Consider the following 21,995-nt stretch of genomic DNA (forward strand, 5'->3'; position numbering starts at 1 on the left):
GAAACCAACTCTCTGGTTCTCTGTATCTCAGCTTGCTAAGTGTTTTCCTCATGCAGGAAGATGCACCTCTTGACTTGGTGAGGCTCAGGGTGGTGAAGCTGCTCGGACACCTGGGAGGAAAGCTGAACAGGAACCTGGTGACTGGTAGGTCCTCGTAGGTTTCAGTCCGATGTAGAGTCCTGCTGTGATGGAGCTTTTCTTCATCACATCCTCTGTTTGGTGGTGCAGTGGTCTCCTCAGAGGAAATGATGAAGAAATTTGTGGCCTGGGACTTGGAGAGAAGACTAAGCTTCGCGGTGCCGTTCAGCGACATGAAGCCGGTCATATACCTCGACCCGTTCCTGCCTCGCATTAGCGAGCTGGCTCTGTCCACCAGCGACAGACAAACCAAAGTATGAAGAGTCTTCCTCATCTGTGGCCAGATGTAAAACCTAGCGTTGGTATGAATGAGTAATGGCTGTGTTTGCTGCAGGTAGCGGCCTGCGAGCTGCTCCACAGCCTGGTGGTCTACATGGTTGGGAAGAGTGCTCAGATGGCCGAAGGGAAGAATAAACCGCCGCCCATGTACAAGCTGCACAAAAGACTGTTTCCTGTGTTGCTGCGCCTGGCTTGTGATGTGGATCAGGTACCTGCTCCCAGAGGCTGTGTTCACCATGCTGGTTCAGGGCTGGCTGTTTTTTTTTAAAGGTTTCAGATCATCAAACACGTTTTAATTTCAAAGATAACCTGAATTTATTTATTGAAGGGGAGACAGCCATCCCAAGCAACCTGGTCTGATGTGGACCAGTAACCCTCCCTGAACCTGATAACTGGTTCATCTCTTCCCAACAGCAACCCGGAATCAGGTAACTGTCTGCGAATTTCCCATCTCAGTGGACGGATGGTTCATAGTCAGCATGTTAAAGGTCATACTGGATCGCTCAGGACAATTTCAGTCCAGACTTCCTCCAGGACTCTTAAAGACCTTCATTTTTGGTTTTCTAGGAGCCATTCAGAGGGGAACTTCCTGCTTTAAGTCCTGGGCCTACTGCATACACTGAGGAACTGATAGTTGGACTTCCTCCTTTAGGATTTTCTGGAAGAAAGCAGAATTAATGGTTGCATGGATCACAGCAAGTCTTCCAGACCACCACCGCCAAATAAGCAGTTCACCCCCAAACAGGCGGCGGGAGACCAGAAGGCGGAGGGGGACCAGAAGGCTGCTGGAGACCAGAAGGCAGAGGGGGACCAGAAGGCAGAGGTAGAAGACCAGAAGGCAGAGGGGAACCAGAAGGCGGAGGGAGACCAAAAGGCAGAGGGGGACCAGAAGGCAGAGGGGGACCAGAAGGCGGAGGGGGACCAGAAGGCGGAGGGAGACCAGAAGGCGGAGGGGGACCAGAAGGCGGCGGGAGACCAGAAGGCAGAGGGGGACCAGAAGGCAGTGGGAGACCAGTCTCTGGACTGCTAAATCCTCCGTCCATCACAGGCCTGACATGTGCACAGCATCGGTTCCAGTCCTGTTTGTGAAGAGATTTCATTCCACCGTTTTACAGCAAGAGAAGGTTTTGGGTCTTGCATGGGAACCTCATGGTGTAAACATGGCTGAACATTGAGCCAGGCTGGTTTGGAGAGTTTTTTTCTCAAATAAATGAACTAAAACTTGCAGTTTTTACTTTTTATCTTTGATATTGAAATTATTTTGATGATCTGAAACTTTTAAGTGTGATACATTTGCAACGGAAGAATTATCTGTAAGGGAGTAAATACTTCTACACAACACTGTAAGTAAGAATTTAAAAAATTGGATTTACCACCTGTTCCTCATATTAGATCACACATGTTTCCCCCTGCGCCGGTCCACCAGCCTTCCTCAGGGCTGGGTTGTGGTTTACGCTGCTGGTACACTGACCACAGATGGTGTTTCCTGTTCTGTGTATTTTCTGTTGTCTTTTCCAGGTAACCAGACAGCTGTTTGAACCACTGGTCATGCAACTGATTCACTGGTTCACCAACAACAAGAAGTTTGAGAGTCAGGATACAGTCGCAGTTCTGGAGGCCATTCTGGTGGGTGTTCGGGCTTTGTGAGGGGCTCTGTTAGCTGGGTTAGCTCAGCTAGCTCGGTTAGCTGGATAAGCTCAAGCAGTTAGCTTTGCTGGCTGGATTTACATGGTTCACTCAGCTAGCTCTGTTAGCTTGGTTAGCCTGGTTTGCGGGGTTAACTCATTTGTACTTGTAGTAAATTTGTGTTCTGTCTCTTTGTTTTCAGGATGGAGTGGTTGACCCGACAGACAGCACTCTCAGAGACTTCTGTGGCCGCTGCATGGAGGAGTTTGTTAAATGGTCGATCAAACAGACCACACCCAGGCAGCAGGAGAAGAGCCCCACCAATATGAAGAGTCTCTTTAAACGCATCTACAGCCTGGCTCTCCATCCGGGCGGCTTCAGGAGACTCGGCGCCGCCTTAGCGTTCAACAATATCTACAGGCAGTTCAGGTGGGGCCTGAGCTGCTTCTTCTTCTTTGGTCTGATGGTGTGTCAGATGATCAGGTGATTGATCCTGATGACGATCAGGTGATTGATCCTGATGACGATCAGGTGATTGATCCTTATAATGATCAGGTGATTGATCCGGTGATTGATCCGGATGATGATCAGGTGATTGATCCGGATGGCAAACAAGTGATTGACCCTGATGGCAATCAGGTGATTGATCCTGATGACGATCAGATGATTGACCCTGATGATGATCAGATGATTGACCCTGATGATGATCAGGTGATTGATCTGGATGGTGATCAGGTGTCATCAACATGGCGAATACAGAGCAGAGAGGACTTCTGTTCAGACGACTTAGATAAAACTAAAACAAATGGAGGTTTTGGTTCATTCAGGTTTTCCTGCCTGGTTTAGGAAATGAAAACAGGAAGTTTTTTTCTGTTTATTTTTGTTGGTCAGGAATAAAGAAACTTCCTGAGCCTAGACGCCTGTGTTTTTCAGACTTTACCCGCATGTGTGGTGATTGCTCTGCTTGTCTAACTTTCCAGAGAGGAGAACTCGCTGGTGGAGCAGTTTGTCTTTGAGGTTCTGGTCATTTTTGTGGAGAGCCTGGCTCTGGCACACTCAGATGAGCGATCAATGGGTAATTGTCTTATGGACTATAGAAATAAACTTAATACAGTTTAAAATGTTTTCTGGAGAGAAGCATTACTGATGCCAATATTTATAAAATCTGATTTAGGTTTTTATGGGTTTCTAATTGTAACTAGAAATGATTAAAGTTTATAAAAAGTCAGTTTTGTAATGAATTCCTGATGAAAGTGTTGAAGAAGGCTTAGCTGAGGTTTCGTAGTAAAAGAAAATGTTATTAGCTGTAAAATGTTGCTGCAGGTACATTGCAGCAGTGCTGCAGCGCCATCGACCACCTGAAGAGAATCATTAAACACAAAGCTCCCAGTCTGAACCAGCACAGCACCAACAGACGCATCCCCAGGTTGGTGTCCAGTCCATCCTCACTGGAAATATAACTACACATCTATAAGAGCGGGAAATTAAACCAGAACACAGTGATCTCTTATCAGGTCATATTATATCCCCAGTAGAAGATCAACACATCAGATGATGAAACTGAGACATTTTACCATGACATGGAAAATATGAGCTGATAGTGAATCTGATGGCAGCAACACGTCTGGAAAAAGTAGTTCCAGGGTGATGTTCAGCATGGTGTAGCATCCCGTCTTCTTCTAACAACTGTCTGGAAATGTCTGGGAAGTGAGGAGTTGCTGGAGTTTGAGGAGAGGAATGTTCTATGTCTAAGTTTCATCATCTGAGATGTTTGTTCTATCCTGCAATATTATCTTTTTACTGTTAGTATAAATAGTTCTTTCTTTTTCATCTTTATGTTGCTTGTTGTGATGTTTTTAGATTTTGAAATGAGTGTTAAATTTCTCCATCAGGGGGTTTCCTCCTGGTGGAAAGCTGTGTCTATCAGACATGGTCGTCTGGCTTCTGGAGCAATGTGGTCGACCTCAGACGGAGTGTCGCCACAAATGCATGGAGCTGCTGTATGAATTCATTCCTCTCCTTCCAGGTCAGAACAAAACCGTCATTATAAAGAAATATGTTCCATTAACCCTTCAATCTCTACCAGATCTTCTATCATGTGTAGCTCTGTGGGGTAAACTGATGGATATTTTACCCTTTAGATGATCTACTGAAGTTTTCCAGGCATTTCTATCCCTTCCAGGAGGTTTACAATCCAGCCACTAAATGTAGTTTTATTCAGAGACTCTATCTGGTAAATCCACAATGATCCATGATAACAGCATTATTTATCACATTTCATCATAAAACGATCACTATCACTACTATGTTGCTAAGAGACCTCTACTTAGACCTGGACACGATGATGAAGCCACTTCCTGTCAAACTTTCCACCAATCAGAGAGCTTAGATTGACGGTAATGTCCAATCAGGAGCAGCCAAAGATCAACCAGTGAGCAGAAAGTTCTATGTTTGTCTGAAAAGAAGAAAAATAAAGCTCCTCTATGGCTGGAATGAAGCCAAGAAGACGTTTCTGATGCACGGTGGCGCCAAAAAGCAGCTGAGCTGGAGTTGGTTTAGTGAGGATAGCAGGTAAATAGTAGCAGGAATAACCGGAAATTAGGAAAAGTGGAAACATGGAAATAATTTCTGTTGTGTTTTTGTTTCAATGGCAATATTTTTTTTCCTGAAAGCCAAGACTTGAGAGAATGATGCAGATGAGAAAAGGTTTGGTCACTGTTGATCTGTGAGTTATTTCTACAAAGTTCTGTTAGTAATAAATTCTGCTTTCTTCTTCTGGTCGGCCTTTATGCTGCTATATCTATTCATACATTCATTTTACATCATTTTAGCCTCATAATCTGAAGCTGAGAAACATCATGTCTGCTTGCTGACTGGTTTATACTGGGATTAAAAGATTCAGCTGCTACAGACTGGTTTATACTGGGATTTGTTTGGGGTTATAAGACTGATGTTTTTCTGGGTTTGTGTGAATCAGGGAGGAAATCTGCAGCTCAGTGGCTGGACGGGATGCTGAAGGATCACGGCATTGACTTCCTGATCTCTTGCTTTGAGGGGGGGGGTCTCCTGTCCCAGCCGACCCTCAGGGACCTGCCGGGCCCCTTCAACGTCCGGGCTGCCCTGCGCTGGATGGACCTGCTGCTGGCGGTGTTGGACTGCTACAACACCTTCATCAGCTTGCACATCCTCCAGCCTCAGCATGTCCTCGGTAAGCCTGCCGCACACGGCTCCTCTTCTCAGCTCCTTTCTGTCTTTCATTCTTCTTCGTTGGTTTTTAAGGCTCCAAAGATAAATCGAGCTTCCTGAAGGCGACACATTTCTTCCTGACGGAGCTGGCGGCTCACGACCTCCCAGCAGCAGAGGGATGCTTCCCAGTCGGAGATGGGATGTCCCACTTCAGTCCCAGAGAGGTGGACCAGTACAACTACAGTAAATGCAGCATCATCGTCCGTCTGCTGGAGTTTTCCTCCATGATCCTGGTTCGAGGAGACCAGGACTTCTGGAAGGTACTGCTGGGTTCCACTCCCACAGGGTCAGACTCCATCCTGATGCTTCAGTTTCTTCTCTGGTTTCCTTTGCAGCATCTGGAACGAGACATTTTCTGTTCGGTGTTCTTTGAGCTGACGGCGACGGTGGTGTGTGAGCCATCTGCTGTGGGTTTCAACATGGCCGACGTGGAGGTGATGAAGAACCTACCAGAGGTGTGCGTTCCCCTTCTGAAAGCTCTGCTGGCCTCTCCGTATCGCAGTTGCATCGAAAGCAGCCTGCGAACTAAAATCTCCAGGAAAAGGTGTCTGAGTTCTCTGGTTGGTGGGAAGAAGCTCCTCCTCCTCTGCGCTGATGGCTTCATTTAACGTTTTTCTGTTTCTTTGCCAGCGTGGAGGATCTGTGTGCTGTAGACCTATTCCACCTCAGCCACCACGACCGCATGGAGATGCTTCTGGCTTCCTGTAAGCAGATTCACAAAGCCGGTGCCCTCAGCTGCATTCTGCACGGCCAGGTACGAACATCAGCCACACTGTTCAGTGTTAGTTTCCTCCTATGAAACTCTGCCGTGTGTCTGCAGGATTCGTCCTACGCAGTGTCGCTCGGGTCGCGACTGTTAATGGCAGTATATAAGGGCATCGCTCCCGGAGAGGACAGGAAGGCGCTTCCATCGCTGGACGTAAACACCCGGAGAGTGGCGGATGGTCTGCTGCAGCTCACCTTCTCCCTCAGCCAGCAGGTTGGTCACATGACCTCAGTCCTGATAGGTAGGTCCAGGGCTTAAAGTATTCCGGCACCATGCTGGATCTCCGACTTTTCACTATGACTCAAGAAAAAGAAAAAGAAAAAAAAAACAAAACGTAACTATGGGTATAGTGGTTGAGGCTCTGAATTGGCCCATAATTGTAGAAAATGAATTATACAATGAACAGCGTTAAAGTCGGAAATTACACATATACATCTTCGAAAATAAGCAGAACTTGCTGCTGCATATGTTCTCAGTGTTCAGGAAATAGTGACAATATGCCACACTTCGTTTTTCTCCCGAGTTACCCTGTAGCATGAACATTATCTCCGAGTGGTCTTGAACGCAGCATCCAAGTCGACGGTTGAATTACCGAAATCAGATTAAAAAAAATGGAGAGTAAATCCATGAAGCCAGGGAAAGACGTCCTAATTGACAACAGCCTTAGAACCAAATGGCGCTGGGCATGGATAGAAGAAGGGGTGGAGACGGCAAGCTTTTTGGGAGTTGGTGCCAGAAACTAAGAGAGCCAGGAAGGCCTACTTGTTTCTGTGTTGTGCTCGAAGAAGCTGGTGTATGCAACTAGCACAAAAAAAGTTAAATTCCTACATATTCACTCAGAGAAACAGTTAAAAGGTTGCAGGAATCTACCTGGACCTGGGAGGCTTCTTCCTGGAAACTACATGATAAAAATACTTCTAAACATTACTTCAGAAGAAGGGAAACTTCTGGCTAGCTCTGACTTCCAGCTTCCTCTAGCAGAATAGCTGCTGGACTCATAGGGACAGGTTCAGTGTGGACGTTTGTCTGATAAACAGCAGCCAACAGGGGGAGCGAAGAGAGACACACGACACAACCAGTCAAAAAGGAGATCCACATGAAGGTAGGTTTACGCTGAGACTTCTTTCCAAGCAGCAACCATCATGTTTACCTGTAAGTCCTGAACACGCGTTGGAGCTTGGTGTTCCGGTAGGTGCTTCTGATGATCTGCTGTGGTTTCTTACAGAGGCTGTAGGATGCCTTCTTCTCCTTCTCTCCATCCTTTTTTCCTCCTCAGCTCCAACATGTCTTTAGTAAAAACCCAACTACAGATCATTACCGAAGCAGCTGTAGATCTATGAAGATCCTCCTGATCAATTGTTGACCGTCGTGGTGGTGATGAGAGGACCGGTTAACGCGGTGTTGTTTCCTCATGCAGAGCCAACAGCTGGTGGATCTACTGCTGAACACCATCATGCTCTCAGTTCCAGTTTCTGGAGGTCCCAGCCACAACTTCCTGAGCTTCTCTCATGGAGAGTACTTCTACAGCCTCTTCCAGACCACCATCAACACAGAGCTGCTCAGACATCTGGACAGCAGCGTTCCCCGCCTTCTGCAGGCCTCGGCTCTCAGTCCCAGCATGGTGCTTTACCTTCCATCCACTTCATGATCCTGTATCCCTCACCAATCGTCTTTCTAACCGCTTCTTCTGCTGTACAGGTGAGCCTGCTGCTAAACGGCATGCTGGACCACACCTTCAGGGAGCGCTCCATGAGGAAGACTCAGGGCAAGCAGCTGGTGGAGGAGGTGCTGAGAAGATGGAGCAGCCTGCAGGCATGGTGGGAAGGACCTTCATCCACCCAAGAGAGCAAAACCGCTACTCTTCTTCTGCTCTCCAAGCTCCTCCAGGTACCAAGCATGACATGCTGACGTGACACGCAGCATCAGAACATGGAGATGATGATCTCTCTTCTCCTCAGATTGATTCTTCTGTTTGCTCCAACACTGAACACGAAGCCTTCAGACCCGTGTTTTACACTTTTACTTCCCTGCTGGTCGACATGGATCTACCACTAAATCTCAAGGTGAGGAGGAGGAGGATGATGATGATGATGGAAAACGAGATGAGTGAACGTGACCCGATGTCTACTGTGATCTTCTGACCCTCCAGAGTCAAGCCCTGCTGGTGCTGCCGTTCTTTACCGTCCTCCCAGACCAGCCTCTGGCTGAGCTGCAGAAGGCCCTCCATTCTCTGGTAGCGTCCCACTTCCCCATGCAGTCGGACGAGTTTGCCAAGGGCTCCCTGCACCGGAACAACTACATGGACTGCATCCGTAAGGTAAAGAACCGGTTCCGGGCTTTGGGTACGTGGCGGATGTGAGGGAGCCACTGCTGTAACTGGTTTACTGACCCATCATCCATGTTTGTCTTGTAGCTGCTGGACGCTCTGGAGCTGTCCCAGAGTCCGGTTCTGCTTAGACTTCTGGCCGGAGTTCTGTGCCGGGACCGTAAGCACATCATGGAGGACCAGTTCCAAACCTGCTTCCAGAGGATTTCCCAGCGGTGAGTACAGGTTTGTATGAGCAGGATGAGGTCCAGAGGCCTCTGGTTCTGATGCGTTTGTCCGTGTTGGATCAGGTCGAGCGGTGAGCGGCAGCTACAGCTGCTGCGTTCCGTGTTCCAGGTGATCCAGCAGGGCGACGTTCCTGTCAGCTCCATGCTGCAGGCCATGATGGAACGGGTCCTGCTGCCGCTGGCCTCCCACTGCAGCACCGAGGCTCTCAGCAGCTTCTTTCTGGAAAATATCTCTGACATCATTTCCTTCCTGCTCAGCCGCTTCACCAAGGTTGGCCTCTCAGAGACGATGCCTTCACTGACTTCTTGTCTTATCAGCTGTTTTAGCAATGGTGAGTTCAGTTTTTTTTCAGTGGTGTTTCATGTAGTTTTCCTGGTTTCAGTCAAACGAAGCAGAGTTTGAGGTCCAGCTGCTGAAGAAGAACGGCTTCTATAAGCTGATGGAGCTTCTCTACTCACGGCTTCCTAAAGAGGAGCTTTACTCCAAGGATTCCCGCATCAATCAGGCCTACTGTCGCTCCGCCCAGACGGAGGGAAACGAGCTGTCCAAGGCTCTCATTAAGTCCGTCTCCACCAGACACCATCTTCATCCCGGTTCATTCCCGGTGGGAATCAGGATCATGTTGGTTTTGTGTCTACAGGTCATGTTTTGAAGCTTTCACAGAGAATATGGCTGGAGAGACCCAGCTGCTGGAAGTCAGGAGACTTTACCACTGCTCTGCTTACACCTGCGCCATGGCCGTCATCAGCCGCAGCTTCACTGAGCCCCGCTTCTACCACGGCTTCCTCTTCAGCGAGAAGCCAGAGAAGGTACCAGAGTCCTGGCCCCGAGGTCCGGAGTCTCGACCCTGAGGTCCAGAATCTGGACCCCGAGGTCCCCAAGGTCTGGAGTCCCGACCCCGAGGTCTGGAGTCCCGACCCCGAGGTCCAGAATCTGGACCCCGAGGTCCCCAAGGTCTGGAGTCCCGACCCCGAGGTCTGGAGTCCCGACCCCGAGGTCCGGAAACTAGACTCAGAGGTCCACGAGGTCCGGAGTCCCAACCCTGAGGTCCGGAGTCCTGACCCAGAGGTCCTCGAGGTCTAGAGTCCCGACCCCGAGGTCCCTAGTCCTGACCCAGATGTTCCTGAGATCTGGTGCTGCAGAACATGTAAACTACCTGGTTTGAAAGGCGTTTATATCAGGGATGACCCAATGAAGAGTTATTTTATTTCCTTTTGTTATTTTATCATTGTTGTTATTTTTTTCATGTATTCATTTAATTTAATTTAAAAAAATTTTTGTTTAGTTATTTTATTTTATTCACACTGAGTTGATGTGGAAGTTTCCAGGTTTGGGTCAGATGGTGGATCTTCCTCCATTTTCATGGAGGAGATGCTGGAACACAGTTTTGCTGTAAAGCTGCATTTTAGGAAATATGAAAAAAAAAATCTTTAAAATTTTGGCAGGTTTCAGTTTAAAAGTAAAAAGTATTTGTATTCAGAGTCCAGAATTATTTACTTTCAGTGCATTAAAACGCAGCCGTCGTCTTCTTTCCATCCAGAACCAGTTCATCCTGGAAAACATCATTGATGTCGAAAGAACCTACAACTTTCCCATTGAAATCGAGGTATGTTGTTGTTTATCTGGTTTGTTTCCAATGTTCAGTTTGATTATTGATCAATAACAATTTCAGGTCCCACTTGAAAGAAAGAAGAAATACGTTCTGATCAGAAAAGAAGCGAGTGATGAGAGCGGAGGTACGACTTCAGAAGTGAAAGAATAAAAACCGGGATGCTTAGATCAGATGGTCTACGTTCATCATAGCTGACTGTTGTGTTGATGTTGTGGTTTCCATAGAAACGCCAGTCTACCTGTCCTCCCAGTCCTACATGGCCGACAGCAGCCTGAGTGAAGAAATGAGTCAGTTTGACTTTTCCACAGGAGTACAAAGTTTTTCCTTCAACTCCCAAAACCCAGAGAGACCAAAACAGCCTGTTCCTAGAAAGGTTTTTATCCGTTTAACTGTCATCTGTCCTCTCAGATTAATATTTTAATTTATCTGAAGACAGAACTGTGATGTGGTGCTCTGGAGGTCACGAGGCTTGTCCTTGTTTGCAGGAGATGGAGGAGACTCCCGTCTCCCAGGATGCAGCGGTGGATCTGGAAATGGATGAGCTGAACCAGCACGAATGTATGGCGGCCATGACTTCTTTGATCGGTCACATGCACAGGAACAACATCACCCCTAAAATCCATCAGGTACGTTTCCTCCAGCAGCTTTCACCTGACTTTTACCGGGATCAAACACCTGTCTGTCAGGTGTTTTGATCCAGGTGTTTTCCTCTTTGTGAAACAGGGAAATCTGCCAGGTGAGCTTCCTTCATGGATGAAGTTTCTTCATGGAAAACTGTCAAATCCAATGACGCCTCTGAACATCAGACTCTTCATATCAAAGCTGATCATCAACTCAGAGGAGGTGGATGTTCCTCCAGCCGTATTTCACCATTGTTTTACCTCTTCTCACCTGTCACTGCTGAATTTAACCTGAGATGTTTTCCAGGTTTTCCGGCCATATGCCAAACACTGGCTTGGACCGCTGCTGCAGCTCGTCGTCTCTAGTAACAACGGAGGAGTAGGGATCCATTTCATGGTGGTGGATGTTGTGGTCACAGTGCTGTCATGGACAAGCCTGGCCACGCCAAAGGTTGGTCAGACTTCCTGAAAACTACTCAGTCATTCTGGATTTCCAGCTGGGAAAACAAGAATGACATAGAAAACCCTGTGAGCTCCGGCATTTTCTCTGCTCCAACAACTTTTACTAAAAATCAAAGTTACATCTAAACAAATCCAAGTATAAAAGTCTTCCTCTCTGATTCATGTCATTTCTGACCTTTCGGAAACATTAAAAACTAAAAGCGAGAGATTTCTCTTTCCTTTAATTCCGGGTTAATTTTCCAGGGAAACCCCAGAGACGAAGTCCTCGCCAACCGGCTGCTGGAGTTCCTGATGAAGCACAGCTTTCACTACAAGAGAGCCGTCTTCCGCCACAACCTGGAAATCATTCGCACTCTGGTCGAATGCTGGAAAGACTGTCTGCACGTCCCATACAGGTGACGTTAACACGCGGGTACAGGTGACGCTAGGACGCGGGTACAGGTGACTCTAGGACGCGGGTACAGGTGACGCTAATACGCGGGTACAGGTGACGCTAGGACGCGGGTACAGGTGACGCTAATACGCGGGTACAGGTGACGCTAGGATGCGGGTACAGGTGATGCTAGGACGCAGGTACAGGTGACTCTAGGACGCAGGTACAGGTGACGCTAATACGCGGGTACAGGTGACGCTAGGACGCGGGTACAGGTGACTCTAGGACGCGGGTACAGGTGACGCTAATACGCGGGTACAGGTGACACTAGGATGCGGGTACAGGTGATGCTAGGACGCAGGTACAGGTGACTCTAGGACGCGGGTACAGGTGACGCTAATACGCGGGTACAGGTGACGCTAGGTTGCGGGTACAGGTGATGCTAGGACGCAGGTACAGGTGACTCTAGGACACGGGTACAGGTGACGCTAATACGCGGGTACAGGTGACGCTAGGATGCGGGTACAGGTGACGCTAGGACGCTGGTACAGGTGACGCTAAGACTCGGGTACAGGTGACGCTAAGACGCGGGTACAGATGACGCTAGGACGCGGGTACAGGTAACGTGGGTACAGGTAACGCTAGGACACGTGTACAGGTGACGCTAGGACACGGGTACAGGTGACATATTAATGGACAAACAGCAGGTGATTTATTGAAGCACAGAATGAAACTTGATCCTGTCCTTGACTCTGAGCCTTCTGATCCAGTCTGATCCACGAGCGATTCAGCGGCACCGACCTGAACAGCAAAGACAACTCTGTTGGACTCCAGCTGCTGGGAATCGTCCTTGCCAACAACCTCCCGGCATACGATCCCTCCTGTGGGATTGAGTATGAGAGGTAGAAAATCTGAGCAATGTCCTGATTGTCTTGCCTTTATGGATTTTCCTGACTCTGTTGGTGTGAGCATGGACAGCTGTCATCCAGACCAGAACTATAAAGCAGATTTTTAACCTCAAATAAATTTCTTTTCCTAAAACTTTCATATAAAAGTTGTCAAAAATCATTTCTAACTTGTGTGTGTTTTCAGGTACATTCAGTCCCTGACCAACAACTTCTCCTTTGTGAGGTATAAAGACGTTTATTCAGCTGCAGCTGAAGTTATTGGCCTCATCCTGAAGAACATGACAGAACTGGGTCAGGTATGAACTTCCTTCTTCTGAATCACCTTTCTCTTGGTTCTCTTTCATTTCACTCTAAATTGTTTTTTTTCTCAGCATCATCAGGAACTTCTCAATCTTGCTGCAACCAAAATAACAAACCTGAAGAAAAAAGATCTCGATGACAAGTTCATCATCTGCTTAAACAAAGTATCCAAACACTTCCCTCCATTTATGGATCGGTAGGTTTGGGTTTGAACTCTGTGTGTTGCATTTGAGCTAACATCCAGTTAGCATCCAGCTTACATAGCGCTGTCATTAAGTTAGTATCCAGCTAGTATTCAGCTAGCTTCAAGCTAGCATACACCTAACATCCAGCCATCATCCAGCTAACACCCAGCTAGCATCCCCCTAACATCTTGCTAACATCCAGCCATCATTCAGTTAACACCCAGCTAGCATCCACCAAACATCCATCTGGCATCTACCTAACATCCAGCCATCATCCTGCTAACATCCAGCCATCATTCAGTTAACAACCAGCTAGTCTTTAGATAACACCCAGCTAGCATCCACCTAATATCCATCTGGCATCCACCTAACATCCAGCCATCATCCAGCTAGCATCCACCAAACATCCATCTGGTATCCACCTAACATCCAGCCAGCATCCAGCTAACACCCAGCTAGTCTTTAGATGACACCCAGCTAGCATCCACCTAATATCCATCTGGCATCCACCTAACATCCTGCTAACATCCAGCCATCATCCAGCTAGCATCCACCTAACATCCTGCTAGAATCCAGCTAATACCCAGCTAACCACAGCTTCATATCATCTTTTTTAGGTTTGTTAATCACGTCTTCTTCCTCCTGCCGAAGCTACACGGCCTTTTAAAGACTCATTGTTTGGAGTGTGTGCTGAGCCGAGCTGACGTCATCCCCGACATCTTTCTGCAGCTGAAGACCACAGGATTCATTCAGATGATGAGCCACAGGTGAGTCTTCAGCACTGTTTGTGTTTCTGCTTGTTTTTATCAATCAGATCCTGAAACTGATGGAGGTTCCTTCAGGGTTCCTCGTCAAGTCCTAAAAAGAAAGAGAAAGAAACAAGTCAGTTTAGAAGTGCCGTTGCTAGGAACAATGTAGAATTTGTCCTGAAGGGCCTTAATCCCAGCTGTTCCACCATCCACACACCAGGAAGTTCTAGTTTTCCAAGATTTTCCATGTTTCCCTATGCTGGTCCAGAAACTGGTCTGAAGCAGCAGATGGTTCCAGATGTCAGGAACCGGTCCAGGTTGATGGTTTTCTAGGTGTCAGGAACTGGTCCAGGTTGATGGTTCCAGATATCACTTGTTCTGGTTTGGTTACCTCTCCTACCTCCAGCTGGTCATGTGAAGGATTTCTTTCTGCTGAATCCGTCTTTTAGGGACGAAGGAAGACAGCGAGTTTGTCTGGACATCATCCATAAGATCCTTGCTCTCCTGACTCCGGCTGATCTTCAGGAGATTCTGGGAGCTGTGACGGCGTTTATCTCCCATCCTTCACCGGTCTGCAGAGAGAGGATGTACGACATCCTGATGTGGATCCAGGACAACTACAGGTCAGGGATCCTGTCTGATACGAGCCGTGAGCTTTGTTGAGAATCTGCTGTTGTTTTTATCGACTGTTTTTCCCTGCAGTGATGAGGAGAGCATGAACGACGCCACATCAGTCGAGGTTTTAGATGCAGCTAAAGAAGCTCTGCTTCAGGGGTTATCAGAGGAAAACCCAGGCCTCCAGTAAGCAGCAGAGACCTCCAGCTTCCTGATGGCCCAACGTTTCAAGATAAAAACTGAATGTTGGTCTTGTTTCTTTTGATGCTCTGCAGACTTTATGTCCGTAACTTCTGGAGTCAGGAGAAGCGCCTGCCCACCACCACCCTGCAGAGGATGCAGGTGATCCTTCGCTCTCTCTACTCCTGCCACATTGAACGCTGTTTCCTAAGTTTGGCCACCAACCTGCTACTGGAAATGACGAGCCAGAGTCCCGACTTTCAACGCAACATGTTTGAGTATCCTCTGTCTGAATGCAACTTCCAGGTCTGGATCTTTCCTCTCAGCAGAAACTGTTGATCTGTTTTCTCCCCAGCCTCACCTCCTTCTCCTTCTCCTCCTCCCCCCTGCAGGACTACGTCATCGACTCCAACTGGCGCGTCAGGAGCACTGTCATGACTCCCATGTTTGTTGAAACCCAGAGCTCTCAGGGTCCAGAGAGTCTGGCAGCCTCCCAGTCTGCAGCCTCAAAGGGGAAACTCAGAGCCACCCAGACCTCCTTAGAGTTTACCCAGACCCAGATACCCGGTACCATCCCCATCCAGCATCCTCATGGCAGGAGACAAGTCTGGAAACTTTTCTGAGTTAGTTTTTATTCGTCTTGCAGGTCGTCGTTCTGCTTATAACTGGCTGACAGGAAGCAGCGTTGACACACTGGCAGATTACTCTCCAAGCTCTGAGTCCCTGTCCTCGCTCATGGTGTTCGATAAGAAGGAGAGGCAGCCGGCGGCGAGGAGGCCAGTGGGGGAGGGCTTCGGTCTGAGGCGTCTGACCACATCAGCGGACGAGGTGGACAGTCGCACCCGAGGTCTGTCTGAATGGAGACCTGGATCAGAGGAACCAATCCAAGACGCTGCTCTTATCACATTTCCTTTTTCTCTGTCCTCAGCTGAAAATGAGCGGCGCAGTAACATCCTGAGACTGAGACGCAGATTTCTCAAAGACCAGGACAGAGTCAGCTTGACCTTCGCTCAGAGAGAGATCCAACAACAGAGGCAGAAGAAGGTTTCCCTCAGGCCGACACACCCATCCTGGACTGAGTTTGTCTCCTGATCTCATCTGGTTTGTTTTGGTTCCACAGGAAGAAAAAGCCGATCAGAGGCTGAGGAAGGAGGCTCAGGTGACTCTGTACCGCAGCTACAGAACCGGCGACTTCCCAGATATCCAGATCCCCCACAGCAGCCTCATCGCTCCGCTTCAAGCATTAGCGCAGGTACGACCGCCGCTGCTTCCTGCTCTTGTGTGGAGGCTCAGATTCTGAGATGAGTTAATGATTTTCCTCCAGAGAGATCCCATTTTGGCCAAACAGCTGTTCAGCTCCCTGTTTGCTGGCATCCTCCAAGAAATGGAGAAGCATCAGAATCCGGAGGAGAGCTGCAGGATCAAAGAGGATCTGCGGTGCAACATGAACATGTTCCTGAACAAGAGTACGCTCTGTTTCCCACCATTCATAGCATGTGTGCAGGTGAACACCCCTTTAATTTGCTTCCAGTCCCTGGATGTAGCACGGCAGCTTCATTTCAGTGTTTGAGTCCCTGAACGCAGTGCAATGTTCCTGCAGGACATGTGCTACCGGCACTCAGAGCTGCAGCAGCTCGACCCGGCAGCTGTCAGCTCCACCTGCCTCATGAGTCTCCAGCAGCCGTCTGGCATCCTGCTGCTGGAAGAAAGTTTGCTGCACGCCGCTGGCCCGGACGAACGTCCTGCCAAACGCTCACGAGGACGTAAAGAGATCCCTCCTGACACCTCAAAGTGGATCCACCTGGCCAGGTAGGGATCTGTAATGTCCAGTTGTGCAGAGCATTCCTCGTCTTTCTGCAGCAGTTGCACTCCTCAGAGTTCTGCTTCTTTACTTCTCCAGGCTTTACAGATCTCTGGAGGATTACGATGTTGTTCGTGGTATCTTTGGAGGAAAAGTCGGCACCAAGTCCATCACCTGCTCTGCTCTTCAAGCGGAAGCCAACTCCGACTTTGCAGAAGCTGTGAAGCTTTATAACGAGGTAGGAAATTCTGTCCACAGGAACAAAACTGTTTTCCCTCTAACGTTTCCCACAAAAACACCCAGACATGACTGGAAGCCATAATCTAGCTGTGTGTTTCTGGTACTTTGGTTGTTGTTGTGATACATCTTGTCGTTGTTGACTTGGTTATTTTTTTAGGAATTTCTGATGATTGTCAGCTTAGTTTACCTGTAAAAGCTGTTGTGTTTCTGTACAGGTGTAGCAGTTGGTTGTCCGGTGTTAGGTTTAATTGAAGCTTGTTGCTTCTATCTACTGGATCTTTGTGTGTGTATCAATCAGTTCACTTATATGAGTGCACTGGAATGCAGTGCGTAGTGTTTACTAAGCATTACCTTCTGTAGTGCACTGACCCAAATAGAGCACTGATGTTTTGCATTTACATGTGGTTCCAGCATTTGACCGCAATCCTTCTGCCTGCTTTAATTCACAGAATGAATTTCCATCTCTTGATTTGACTTTTTTTTGTTTACTCTTTACTTATCCCGACCTGTAAACTACGTTGCATCCAAAGCCGATGTAGGATCCTCCTTTTGTTGGCTGAACATCAGTTAGAATGCAGCTTATTTATTTTAAGGTATATGTCCCTCCTACATGCTAATGGCAGCGTTGCTCTGTTAATACCTTTTCAGGGACAGTCCGTCCAAATAAGTTCTTCCAAATCCAAAATAACGTTCACATACGTGTTTGCATGTCATCATACTTTATGCTATTAAATGCCTTTAAAAGACCTTGTTTATGCAACAAAGTGCCGTGGCCTACATTGTGTAGTCTACTTCAGTAGATAGAAAGCACTATCAGCACAAACGTTCATGTGTCTCTGCATGTCTCCCCCATAAATATTAGTATGAAGTGGAATTTAAAACACTAGTAAAATGACTTTTAGATATGCAAAGATATCTTCACTGAATCAAAGTACTTTACATAATATACATCTGTGTCTCACTGAAACAGTTCATATCTGGCAACATGAAAGTGATTATACTAGAAATCATGGTTCAAAATATGAAATGCAGTAAGGAAGAAGCTAAAACACACCCTTTTGGGCTGAGCCTGACCGAGCCCAATGGGCAAAGGCCCGGCCACCAAGCGCTTACCTCTGTGCTTACCATCAGGACACACAAACTCCTCCACCACGGTAAGGTGGCTGCTCAGGGAGGAGGCGGGGAGGGAGTCTGAGCTGGTGTGCGAGGTTGAGCGGTTTCGGCTAGATATAGTTGGACTCACCTTGACGCATGGCTTGGGCTCTGGAACCACTGTCCTTGAGAGGGGCTGGACCCTCTTCCATTCTTGAGTTGTTCCCGGTGAGAGGCGCCGAGCAGGTGTGGGCATGCTCATTGCCCCCCGACTGTGGACCCTGATCTGAATCCGAGTGGTGTTTTGTTGTTGGACTTCTGTGCTCGTCATGGACTTTCCATAACGAACACCTTATTCAGGCATAAGAGTGTCCACATGTGCACCAGGACAATCTAGGCCGCAGTTCAATGATCGACTTTGTAGTCGTATCGTCGGACTTGCGGCCGCATGTCTTTGACACTCGGGTGAAGAGAGGGGCAAAGCTGTCAACTGATCACCACCTGGTGGTGAGTTGGCTAAGATGGCGGGGAGGATGCCGGTCAAGCCTGGCAGACACAAGCGTGTTGTGAGGGTCTAATGGAAACGCCTGGCAGAGTCCCCTGTCAGAAAGAGTTTCAACTCCTATCTCTGGCAGAGCTTCCACCATGTCCCAGATGAGGCGGGGGACATTGAGTCTGAGTGGGCTGTGTTCCCTGCTTCTATTGTTGAGGCGGCCAGACGCAGCTGTGGCCGCAAGGTTGTCAGTGCCTGTTGTGGTGGTAACCCCTGAACTCGTTGGTGGACACCAGCAGTAAGGGATGCCGTCAAGCTGAAGAAGGAGTCCTATCGGGCCTTTTTGGCCTGTGGGACTCCAGAGGCAGCTGATGGGTATCGGCAGGCTAAGCTTTGGTGGTCGCTAAGGCAAAAACTCTGGCATGGGAGGAGTTTGGAGAGGCCATGGAGAATGATTTCCAGACGACTTTGAGGAAATTCTGGTCCACCATCCGGCGGCTCAGGAGGGGAAAACAGTGCTCCATCAACACTGTGTACAGTGGGGACCCTGGTGTTGTCTCTCCCATCTCTGGGGCTGACGTGGTTAAAAAGCTCCTCGATGGCAGGGCCCGGGGGTGGATGAGGTCCGCCTTGAGTTCCTTAAGACTCTGGATGCTGTAGGGCTGTCTTGGCGTACATGCCTCTGCAGCATTGCGTGGACATCAGGAACAGGTCTCCTGGACTGGCAGACTGATGTGATCGTCCTCCTGTGCTCCAGCTACAGGAGGATCACACTCCTCCTCACTCCTCAGGGTCCGTTGGATAGTCGAAACTCAGATTGAGAAGGAGCAGTGTGGTTTTCGTCCTGGTCGTGGAACAGTGGACCAGCTCCATACTCTCTTCATGGTCTTGGAGGATGCATGGGAGGATGCTCAACCAGTGTACATGTGTTTTGTGGACTTGGAGAAGGCGTTCGACTGTGTACCCTGGGGACTCCTGTGGGGGGCACTCTGGGAGTATGGAGTGCCGGACCTGCTTGTACGAGCTGCCTGGTCCCTGTACAACCAATGTCAGAGCTTGGTCAGCATTGCTGGCAGTAAATCAGAATCGTTTCCGGCAAGGGTTGGACTCCGCCAAGGCTGCCCTTTGTCACCGATTCTGTTCATAACTTTTATGGACAGAATTTCTAGGCGCAGCTGAGGTGTGGAGGGGATCCGGTTCAGTGGCCTTAGGATTGGGTCTCTGCTCTTTGCGAATGATGTGGTTCTGTTGGCTTCATCGGGCCGTGATCTTCAGCTCTCACTGGAGCGATTTGCAGCCGAGTGTGAAGCAGCTGGGATGAGAATCAGCACCTCCAAGTATGAGACCATGGTCCTCAGCTGGAAAAGGGTGGAGTGCTCTCTCCTGGTCTGCAATAGGGTCCTGCCCCAAGTGGAGGCGTTCACGTTTCTCAGGGTCTTGTTCACGAGTGAGGGATGGATGAAGCAGGAGATGGACAGGTGGATCGGTGCGGCGTCTGCAGTGATGCAGACTCTGCATCGGTCTGTCGTGGTGAAGAAGGAGCTGAGCCAAAAGGCAAAACTCTTGATTTACCGGTCGATCTACGTTCCCACCCTCACCTATGGTCACAAGCTGTGGGTAATGACTGAAAGAACAAGATCACGAATACAAGCAACCAAATGGAGTTTTCTCTGCTGGGTGGCCGGGCTCAGGATCCCCCCCGGATGAGCTAGTGAATGTGGCCGAGGAGAGGGAAGTCTGGGTTCCCCTGCTTAGGCAGCTGCTCCGGATAAGCGGTAGACAATGGATGGATGGAACTCTACTGAGTCGGTATAGCCGCAGCCTCAGACAAATGATCAGATCCATAACTGTCATCAGGGCCAGAAGAGATAGGTAGCATGCAGTCATTTACATTAGAATTCTGATTGAATAACTTCATTCTTACAAAACAACCTCTGCCTGCATCTGTGCTGCTGAGTCGTTGGCCGCCATTATTCAGCTCTGGAAAGCTGGTTGAAAGTCCCTCCCCTTCCGCTCCATCAGCAAGATGGTGTCCGTTTAGTGCGTGTAGTGTTCATCATTTCACTCTAGATTTTTGACCGAGTTTAGGGCAGTATCCAGGTACTTTCAGTGCACTGAGTTTTTGCTGAAATTTCTGTGTCAGCGCACAATGCACTTAAATATAGTGCTTGAAGTATAGAAGTGCATGGATTGGGACACACCTTTTGTCACCTCTTCCTTTTTTCTACTTTCCTTTCCTCCCCTCCGATCAGGTCCAGCAAGGTTACAAAGATTCCATGAATCAAAATAAATAAGATATAACTATATATTTAAATAAATAAAGAAATAAAAACCCAGATTATCAAGAGGAGCCTTATACCCATAAAGCTCTTCTTGGCAAAGAAAATTTGTTTGGCACAACACAGCAGCCAGACCATCATTCTGCCACCACCATGCTGGACAGGAGAGGGTAGAAAAAAAGAGGTCTATTAATTCTATTAATAGACCCAATTGTGCCTAATGGACATGAGGATGATAAAGTTTTGCTATTGCTGGCGCATCCAGTAACAATACTTTGGGTTAAATTTGAGATGAACCAGGAATGCTAGTCCTCCTCCTTCTCAGATGAACCATAAACAAGCAACAAAAGAGAAAAGCCGATCAGCTGATCACCAACACCGGGAAAGAGGAGGCGGAGGAGGAGAAGCCATATTAGTACAGAACTGTGGGAAAAGGTTTTTCTTTAAATGAAGGAGTCCGGATGTGAACCCTCTAATCATGAAAAGTATGGGGGATTGGGGAGTTTAAAAAATGAACGCAGTTATTACATAGATTAGTTTCTGCCATTAACGCCTTATTTTTTAAAAGCCTTGATATTTATTTATGTAAGTCATGCTTTATTAACACATGAAGACCATGATTGCCATTTTTTTTAATTACTGAGTAATTAAACTCGGATCAAAAGGTTTCTATTAAAGCATCTAGAAACTGGACTTACAGTGAATGTTTTCCACAAAGGGTGGGGGCTGCTAATACAAGACCAGAACTTTTAAAACCCGGTTTATTGTTGCACTGGTTTTCTGGCTTCTGGCTTTCTGGTTTCTGACTTTCTTCTGCAGGTTCCTCCCTGTTTTTTAGAAGTATTTGCCAGCGTTTGTTGTTGCTGCAGTTATTGTGCTTTTCCTTTAAGACAACAACCTCCTTGCGCTCTTTCTCAAATTGACGAAGCCGCTGCTGGTAAACCTGCCAGCTTTCCTGCCGCCTCTGGAAACTTCATTCCTGCATATGAGACATGTTGCTGTTGTATTATTGGATTTCCTCATAAGTAATGATGCCAAATTACTAACATGTCGCTAATGCTAAATGTTAGCACAACAGTGACTCACATGCAGCTGCTTCTCCACCTACCAGGACTGTGTATCTTCCTTTCTGTGTGTGATTGTGTTGGGAAGGAAACAAAGAATTTTAATTCTGTTTTCATGGTAACGGGTGATGTTTAGAGTATCTCCGATGCCAGTATCGGCCCAACTCAGATGATAACTGTGTTCATATAAACCATAAAAATAAGGACCTTGCTGAGAAAACTCGATGTGGAACAGTATGTTAAAAGTCCTAATGACAAGATTAGCACAGTCATGGCTATGTCTACTGTTGCCATGGAAACCAAGATTTTAACTGTACACCACACAGATGGCGGCAAACAATCTGATCTGAGCTGAGTTTGTTCTTATCCGACTCTGTGGTTCCGATGCAGTAGTTCTGGTGTCCCTCCACACT

The 21,995-nt window shown here is 47.9% G+C and overlaps 1 protein-coding gene across 1 annotated transcript in view; it reads left to right on the forward strand.

Annotated features, from left to right (window-relative positions):
- The window catches only part of prkdc (protein kinase, DNA-activated, catalytic subunit), a 54,550-nt gene that overhangs the window by 13,781 nt on the left and 18,774 nt on the right, over positions 1-21,995 (forward strand). The window contains exons 23-64 of the mRNA XM_041968527.1: positions 57-144; positions 229-392; positions 473-625; positions 1,936-2,043; positions 2,246-2,472; positions 3,024-3,118; positions 3,367-3,469; positions 3,936-4,069; positions 5,021-5,251; positions 5,323-5,549; positions 5,625-5,833; positions 5,920-6,043; positions 6,110-6,268; positions 7,473-7,676; positions 7,754-7,942; positions 8,014-8,118; positions 8,205-8,372; positions 8,469-8,596; positions 8,672-8,879; positions 8,992-9,170; positions 9,250-9,418; positions 10,150-10,215; positions 10,282-10,345; positions 10,446-10,594; positions 10,707-10,847; positions 10,945-11,064; positions 11,149-11,292; positions 11,547-11,698; positions 12,447-12,578; positions 12,769-12,880; positions 12,956-13,080; positions 13,687-13,836; positions 14,268-14,441; positions 14,521-14,619; positions 14,709-14,919; positions 15,006-15,180; positions 15,260-15,460; positions 15,542-15,657; positions 15,734-15,865; positions 15,938-16,117; positions 16,214-16,422; positions 16,514-16,652. Of these exons, the coding sequence (XP_041824461.1) occupies positions 57-144; positions 229-392; positions 473-625; positions 1,936-2,043; positions 2,246-2,472; positions 3,024-3,118; positions 3,367-3,469; positions 3,936-4,069; positions 5,021-5,251; positions 5,323-5,549; positions 5,625-5,833; positions 5,920-6,043; positions 6,110-6,268; positions 7,473-7,676; positions 7,754-7,942; positions 8,014-8,118; positions 8,205-8,372; positions 8,469-8,596; positions 8,672-8,879; positions 8,992-9,170; positions 9,250-9,418; positions 10,150-10,215; positions 10,282-10,345; positions 10,446-10,594; positions 10,707-10,847; positions 10,945-11,064; positions 11,149-11,292; positions 11,547-11,698; positions 12,447-12,578; positions 12,769-12,880; positions 12,956-13,080; positions 13,687-13,836; positions 14,268-14,441; positions 14,521-14,619; positions 14,709-14,919; positions 15,006-15,180; positions 15,260-15,460; positions 15,542-15,657; positions 15,734-15,865; positions 15,938-16,117; positions 16,214-16,422; positions 16,514-16,652 (6,363 nt within the window). The remainder of the gene's footprint in view (positions 1-56; positions 145-228; positions 393-472; positions 626-1,935; positions 2,044-2,245; positions 2,473-3,023; positions 3,119-3,366; positions 3,470-3,935; positions 4,070-5,020; positions 5,252-5,322; positions 5,550-5,624; positions 5,834-5,919; positions 6,044-6,109; positions 6,269-7,472; positions 7,677-7,753; positions 7,943-8,013; positions 8,119-8,204; positions 8,373-8,468; positions 8,597-8,671; positions 8,880-8,991; positions 9,171-9,249; positions 9,419-10,149; positions 10,216-10,281; positions 10,346-10,445; positions 10,595-10,706; positions 10,848-10,944; positions 11,065-11,148; positions 11,293-11,546; positions 11,699-12,446; positions 12,579-12,768; positions 12,881-12,955; positions 13,081-13,686; positions 13,837-14,267; positions 14,442-14,520; positions 14,620-14,708; positions 14,920-15,005; positions 15,181-15,259; positions 15,461-15,541; positions 15,658-15,733; positions 15,866-15,937; positions 16,118-16,213; positions 16,423-16,513; positions 16,653-21,995) is intronic.

The sequence above is a fragment of the Melanotaenia boesemani genome, chromosome 18 (genome assembly GCF_017639745.1).
Source record: "Melanotaenia boesemani isolate fMelBoe1 chromosome 18, fMelBoe1.pri, whole genome shotgun sequence".
NCBI lineage: Eukaryota > Metazoa > Chordata > Actinopteri > Atheriniformes > Melanotaeniidae > Melanotaenia > Melanotaenia boesemani.